The sequence below is a fragment of the Mastomys coucha genome, unplaced genomic scaffold (genome assembly GCF_008632895.1).
Source record: "Mastomys coucha isolate ucsf_1 unplaced genomic scaffold, UCSF_Mcou_1 pScaffold15, whole genome shotgun sequence".
NCBI lineage: Eukaryota > Metazoa > Chordata > Mammalia > Rodentia > Muridae > Mastomys > Mastomys coucha.
The window spans coordinates 90,294,020-90,302,020 of NW_022196897.1; the positions used below are offsets into that span (position 1 = coordinate 90,294,020).

General features: G+C 44.1%; 1 protein-coding gene across 1 annotated transcript in view; it reads right to left on the reverse strand.

The window, feature by feature from the left end:
- Qser1 (glutamine and serine rich 1) overlaps window positions 1-6,879 on the reverse strand; it is a 63,613-nt gene extending 56,734 nt beyond the window's left edge. The window contains exon 1 of the mRNA XM_031371220.1: window positions 6,673-6,879. Coding sequence (XP_031227080.1) covers window positions 6,673-6,833 — 161 coding nt within the window. The 5' untranslated portion in view covers window positions 6,834-6,879. The remainder of the gene's footprint in view (window positions 1-6,672) is intronic.
- Window positions 6,880-8,001: the final 1,122 nt, after the last annotated feature.

Consider the following 8,001-nt stretch of genomic DNA (forward strand, 5'->3'; position numbering starts at 1 on the left):
TAGGTATTGAAGGGGGGGTCTCTGGGAGGAGCAGTGGTACAAAAGGGAAACAAGAATGTGATTCAATTTTATTTAATTAATATATGTTTTTAAATGTTAACAAATTCAGATAAATTCAAATCATGTAACTTTTCTCATCATAATGCAATAAAAGTTTTAAAAAAAAAGAAACAAATCTTGAAGAAGAAAAAAAGAAAAAGAAAAAAAAAAAAGAATCCAAACTGTCCCCACTCTATAAAACAAGCCAAGGCATAAGAAACTTGTTGAAAATCATACTGAAACTAAGTCAAAATACAAACCCAAACATTCTTACTCTTTAGCTTATGCTATCAATCACTACATGAATCCCAGTCTTATGAAATATACATTCTAGTGGTAGGGCTAGTGAGATGGTAAAAGAATAGCAAACCTAAAAAGTTCCTGGAAAATCAGTAGCACTAATTCAAAGATGATGATGATGGGAAGGGAAACTACATTCTGACAGAGATGAGAACCACTAAGCAGTTCTGTGCCCCTCCACGAGGGCAGTCAGCAAACATCTGGGAAAGAGCCGAAACACCCCGAAACAGCAAAGACAACTCCAGGTGAAAACAACAGCCAGCAGAAGTCAGAATTTCAGCATGCTTCTGGGGAAAACACCAACCTGACTGCAGGGAGATGCAACATGAGAAACGCGTGGTAAAACTTGAGAATTAGCCGGGTGGTGGCGGTGCACGCCTTTAATCCCAGCACTTGGGAGGCAGAGGCAGGTGTATTTCTGAGTTCGAGGCCAGCCTGGTCTACAGAGTGAGTTCCAGGACAACCAAGGCTACACAGAGAAACCCTGTCTCAGAAAAAACAAAAAACAAACAAACAAAACAAAAACAAACAAACAAACAAACAAAAACTTGAGACTTAGTTGAGGTTCAGACAACTTAAGACCCCAGAGGCCAAAGATCTGACTCTGTCTGACCTTGAGTAGCACTGAAAGGCTTGAATTAAGATATTACATCACCTGATCTGAGTTTTGAAAAGCCAACTCTACCCATTCTATACCTAATAAAATGGGGTGGGGGTGCAGAGATGGCTCAGAGGTTAAAAGTACTAGCTACAGTTGCAGAACCTGGGTTTGATTCCTAGTACCCATACAGGTGGCTCACAACCACTTGCAACTCTTAGCACACCATCTTCTGCGCGCGCGCGCACACACACACACACACACACAAAATGATTAAGTAAAACAAAATTTAGAGGTCCTAAAGTAGAAGCAAGGAAAGCAACAGGAAACAACTACAATAGAGTGAGGATTATGGTAAACAGGGGCAGCACTTACTAAGATGGGAAAGACAATCATAGTTTAGAATTAGTATCTTTCTTTTTATAAAGATTTATTTATTTTATTATATGTAGGTACACTGTAGCTATCTTCAGACATCCCAGAAGAGAGCATCAGATCTCATTACAGATGGTTGTGAGCCACCATGTAGTTGCTGGGATTTGAACTCAGGACCTTTGGAAGAGCAGTCAGTGCTCTTAACCACTGAGCCATCTCTCTAGCCCTAGAATTAGTATCTTTAAAACACCTATTCAATGTCCACATGAAGACCTTAGGTGCTAGATGCAAAAGTAAAGGTATAAATTTGAATGTCACTTCATTCGCATCAAGTTCAACTAGAATGAATGCAGAAGAAAAGTACTCTAAGCCTGGCTTGAGCCAGCATTTAGAAGCCAAGTGGAAGTAATAAGTATATTAGTTACCCTGTCATTCTTGTAGACCACAAGTTCTTTAAGTGGTCAGTGGACAGTGTCTTTCCTATTTTTGCAGTACCCTGTAGAACTTGGCCTAGCATCGGGGAACTCAGATGCTCAGTACATTTTAATGAGTGAATGAATGAATGCAAGTCATTACCTTTCTTGAGCTTTCATTGAAGAGATATATTTGATGATAAAGGCAACATGACCTCATCTATCAGGCAGGTAACAGACACCAAATTAACTAACAAAAGAAAAAAACACATATGCTACAGCAGATACTCTTTAATACTCATTCCAGAGAATGTGGCAAGGAAATATGAAGACAAGCAGTGGCCTATATCCCTATTATTTAATAATCAAACATCTAAACCTTCATCTTGGACCCCACTACAGGGTGGAGAGGAAATAAGATGCATATATACCCTCACTCCAATCCCATCTTATCGCACACAAAGTCACATGCCACCATACCTGGTTTTTATGTGATGCTGGAGATTGAACCCAAGGCCTACAGCATGCTAGACAAGCAATCTACACTCACTGACTTAAGGGTTCTCTGTGTAATCCTAGCTGTCCTGAAACTTGCTCTATAGACAAGGCTGGCCTCAAACTCAAAGAGAGCCACCTGCCTCTGCCTTCCTGATTGCTGGGATTAAAGTCTTAAAGCTAGAGTGTCCTTTAAGTTTTTGGAAAAGATCTTATAAGATCAATTTATAGGTAAAGACAATCCCAAATGAACAAAAGGTTATTTCAACCAAACTTCTGTATTAAGAGTTCAAAAAATATTAACGCATGGAAACAGTATTATTGTTGCTGTACCCATCATTTATTTCATGAGCTAATTTTTATTAGCCACTGTTTTAAAGCCACACATAAAAATTTTCACAAAAATCTTTTGCAATAGGTTTTTCTAAAATAGATTTACAATCAGTATCAGTGTTTCACCTGCATGTATATATGTGTATCATATGCATGCATGGTGCCTCCCCCCCCCCCCCCCCCCCCCGAAAGCATCCAATCTCCTGGAACTGGAATGACAGATATGTGAGCCTCCATGTGGGTGATGGAAACTGAGTCTAGCCCGAGTACCCTTACTCTTAACTGCTGAGTCATATCTTCAGCCCTACAGTACATATTCTTTCTAACTTTCTTTTATGGATGAGAAAACTAAGGCACAGACATATGAAGCAACACATCTGCAGCCATAAAGCTTCTAGGTCATGAGGCTGAGATTTTAACTTGGGTATTGTGAGTCTAGAACCTCTATGTTTAGCCATAATACCACACTATTGTGTGGTAAACGTCTAATGGTATTCACCACGTGACAGTTAAGCTTTCCTGACTTGGCCTAGAAACAATGCACTATCCTATTTCAGTGTCCTTTTTGCTGTAGACTGAACATTCTTCTTTCAACTGCTCTGCACTTTCCTGGTTCTCCATCATCTCTGGCCCACAGCTTTTCCTTGTTCTTGACTAGTTTTGAATTCCTCTTCTAACTAATCCCTCATGTTTACTCAAAGCTTGGGATTGATGTGTTTTTAAATGCCATCTCAAAGGAAGATGACCTTATTTGTTTTCAGTTCAAATCTCCTTTGAGCACCTAGTCACATATTCCACTATCTCTCTGACCTTTTACTTGAGTAGTAAAGGTCATTTAATGATGAGCTCATGTTTTTACACCCATCTCACCTCTATTTCTCCTTACAATGGATTCATCTTTGTCCACACCTCCTGCTATCTAGTTGCTCAGTCCAGAAACCTGAGAGTTCTGTCACCAAGCCTTATTGCCTTTTATGGGACAGAGACACTGGAAAAAGAGACTAGCTTTGAACTCAAAGCAATCCTCTTCTATACTGGGATTATAGGTACAAGTTTCCATGCCTGTCTAGCCCTGCGACTGTTAAATATTCCTTCATTTCTTTTTGTTTCCATTCTGTACTGATACAAGCTCCTATTATCTTTCACTTACAAGATTTATAAAGCTCCCTAATTTAAGAGCACCTTAGCCTTTTTCTTAATCCCTTCAATTTATTCCCTTTTAAGAATCCATATTGAAAACACAAAAGCAAACAACCCCTCAAACAACCTCCTAAAAGGTCATGATAATGAGCAAAGCATATGATCATTTGGTTTCTAAAACTGAGGGGCACAAACAAGTAGAAATGTACAAGACCAGTTCCTAGCCCAAAACTACCAAGTGCTACATTATAAACACTCAGAGTCCAAAATCCTCTCCATAAATCCCTTTAAAAGAAAACAAACAAACAAAAAACCCAAACAATTTCGTCATCATTTTCCAAGTATTACAACAATCAAATATGGCCTTTAATCCCAACACTTGGGAGTCAGAGGTAGGCAGTTCTGGGAGTTTGATGCCAGCCTGGTCTATACAGTAAGTTCCACAGCAGCCTTGTAGAGAAAAAACAAACACAAACAAAAAACAAAACAAAACAAAACAAAAAAAACAAGAAAACAACCAATCAACCAAAACCAACCAAAGAAACCAAAAAACAAAAAAACCCCTAGCATCTGATGGTACTGCTGTACCAAAGAAAATACTATTTCAAACTCAAGATTTCCCAGGCACCTCCTGTTGAGTGATGAAAATGCATTTTAGGAGCAAGCAAAGACATAAAGTAGAACATTAGATCCCATGTCAGTAACAAGTGAATGCCATGACCATCTGTCTGTTTCTGAGTAAGTTACAGGAAACAAGGTGGCAGACAGGCTAATTCTTTATGGATAAATATCTGTATTACATCATCACGGCTAGTGTTCATTTGCACCTTCTGAAGAAACTGCCACAAAAGGGAAACAAAACATTCAACTGATACATGAATTACGAAACAGCTTTTTAAATTGTTGTAAAAATATGATTAAGCTTTTGAAATGCCTGATCTTTAAGGACTCAGAAGGCACAGTCCAGCTACAGTACTTTGGATATAACTGAAATCAGAGGACATTTGCCTGGTTTGAAGAAAAGTAAAGTACAATTAAGAAGTGTGAGCAGCCCTGTACAGATGGCCTAATCCTAACACAACATGTTAACAAAGCGGGTTTTATGGGGGAGGGGGAAAATCTGCATTATCTACACTATAATTTAGCTGACCACACCCCTCCAAAATGTTTAAAGCAAGAGAGGAGGGGATGCATTTAAGGACCAGCAACATCCAAAACAATAACAAAAATCTTTTAAACTTGTTTTCAAATATGCTTGGGTTTATTCAGTGTTACCCTGATAACGTTTGGAAAATATGGCTAGCCAGCATTTGTTTTTTGCCTCAGAGGTATTCTGCTCAAAGAAATAACAGACAATAACTAGGCAGCATTTCAGTGTTATTCACCAAAAAGAAATATATATATATATGATATAAGAAATGCTATGCATTACCCATCATTGCTGTTCTCTGGAGAGAAAATTTGTAAATTATCATAGATAATGTAACCATTCTCTGTAAAATGATAGTTAAACTACCACCAAAAAATAGCCAAGGAAGGGCCTAATATCTCTCCTAAAAATTCTTCAAAATGGTTTATTTATAATAACACAAAAACTATAGCTATTTCTGAAAGACTTCAGTGTCTCCGGTTAGCTCGAAACTGGAAAAATCACTTTCTTTTTTAAAACCCGAGCTCTTTTTAAACAAAAGATTTTTCTGAGGTTTATAATTACTCTTTTGTTGAAGCATTATTATTTTTCTTTCTTTCATAATAATTCCGAGGTACAATATAAAGACAAAGACTAGTTAATTCTTTACACATCTATTCTAAGTCATGAAAGCGGCACTCTCATAAAAACAAAGGTAATTAGAATGTGTAAAGTGAAATAAAAAGTTCACTAGTGACGTTAAAATCAATTTAGAAACCTGGTGAGATCATATAGGTACGAGGCTTTCTGTTGATAGATGAAGATAAAGTCTTTAACAAGCCAGCATTTCTCTGTTCTTGGGTCGGAAGCTACACCTACTAGAACGAGTATTGTTCAGGGGAGGCGGCTTTAAAAATACCTCGCTCCCCAAAGCCTCCAAACCAGACCACGCCTTCCAGTTATCATTCGAATGGGACCATTTCAAAGTGTGGTACTGCTACACATTTCTCGCGAGCTTAAATATCAAACAGGAGTCCACATTTTGGGGTCTACTGCCCATGCTGGAGAGCCGCACTATACAATGAAGCGGAGATGGAGAAGCATGCTTTGGGTCCTCGACCTTTAGAGCCTTCTCTGACCACCAGCCCTCAATGCTTTCCAACACACTCAGTCACCCCCAAGCACTGGGAGCCAAGAGGGATTCTTGACTTCCTGCCGTTGTTACATGGAGAGGAAACCCAAAAGCAACTTTGAACGCGTGGAACACAGCCATCACTACAAACATATGTCACCCAGCCCCTGCTTTGCATTCGTGTCCCGCCCTGGGGGTTCCCTTGCTGCCCAGTCATTTCAGGTCCCCTAGTGTCAGCGACACGGCCCCGCTCCTCATCCCCTGCCACCACCCTCACCTTTACACTGCCGAAGCCCCCAGCACCACATTGTCGGCCACCCAGATTCCAATACAATGGAATGTCACTGCCCAGGGCTCCGCGGCGCCCCTTTAGGCCTCCCCCCGGAGTCAGTCCCGGCTCCCTAGATGCCGAGGTGAGCCCGGAGCCTTAAACTTCACCATGTGGGAGTCCAGCACCGAGAGGTGACTGCGCCCCTCCATCCCGCCCAACCTTCCCTTCAGCCGCACGCCCCGACCCGCCCCAGGCGCGAATCCTGCACCGTGCGCCCCCTCCCAACCGGGACCACCCGCCAGGAGTTGTTCAACGCCTCTCCCGAGAGCGAAGGAGGGCGCCTCGAAGGCTCCCCACCCTGCTTGGGCCCCGAGAGGAGCAGGCACAGGCCCGGGCGCATCCGCGGCCTTTCCTGGCCCAGTGAGACCCCGCGCCCACCCTCTCTACCTGGCCTTGAGGCTGGGACTGCTGCCGCTGCAGCTGGGGCTGGAGGCGGCGGCCGGGACCCGGGCTTCGTAGGCCCAGGCGGGGGCAGCGGGCTGCGTGGCGGCGCTAGCGGGGGGCGCGGGAGGCTCCGCGAAGCCCGCGGGCGCGTAGTGCGCGTCCATGGCAGGGGCCGAGGCGGCGGGGGCTGGGGCTGAGGCGGCGGGGGCGGGCGGGCGGGAGGCGCGGGGAGGAAGAGGCGGTGGCGGGAGCTGCCCCTCACATGGCGCGGCTGGGGGGCGGGGGCGCCTGGGCGGGGGAACCGGGCTGCGGCGGGCGGGCAGGCGGGCCTCCGCTCGGACGTCAGGAGAGCTGCGGCGCCTGCGGCCGGGACGCGAGGCGGCCACAGCGCCCGCAGCCCGGGCGCCCCATGTTGTTGGATTTCCCAGGATGCACCTCCCGCGCCCTCCGCCCGCTCATCGCCCCGCCCCCCTCGGCGCCCCGCGCTGCGGGCTGCGGATTCGGGGGCCGGGCTGGACGAGGGCTGCTCTGTGGACGCCCTAGCGGTGAAGAGCAGGCCTCCGCTCCAGAGCACCCGCATGGGTGCGGACAGAAGGCGGCTTGCCAGCACTGTGCCTGGAGTTCGTTACTCTACCCTCCCGGGTTCTTTGAAGGGACTCTTCAACATCGGATTCCCACTTGTGGTTTCTTTCTCTGCGCCCCAAACCACAGACAAGGGACTGTTGCTTTAGAGTACTCGCTTCCTGCCCAAAGTTTGCTGGGCTTAGAGGATCTGGTTCCTGCTTCCTGGGGGAGATTTCTATTCAAATTGATTCAAATTCAAACGAATTTTCCAGCCCTTGCCGAATGGGCCTTTCCCAGGGGCACTTATTAACTGTCCCCACCCCCACCTTGGGGATTTTCTCTCTCTGGAGTTCAGAATCTTCTATCCCAAGATAAATACCGCCTCATCATTGATTAGTCCAACTACCATCTGGATGACTTTAATTACAATACATCCGAACTCACTCTGCACTATGTTAGGACTCTCTGCTCAAGATGTTTAGTCTCTGCAGGTCTCTACACAAACATTGCCTTATCTGACTTCTAAGCTGTGTGGTGTGAGTAATTTAATGACTTTGAGGTCGTGCCTACCCTAATTGCTTCTCCTTATGAGTAATGAAATTCAGGGATCATATGAATCGTTTGGCTTGTGAGCCATAAATTGAAAGTTAAAACTAACCGTGAAGCTTAGATTTAATTACCATCTCTCCTTTAAAAAAAAATCAATATTGGCTTAACACCTCTCACGTGCTTAGTAAAGAGATCCCTCAAGATAAAGACTAACACAAA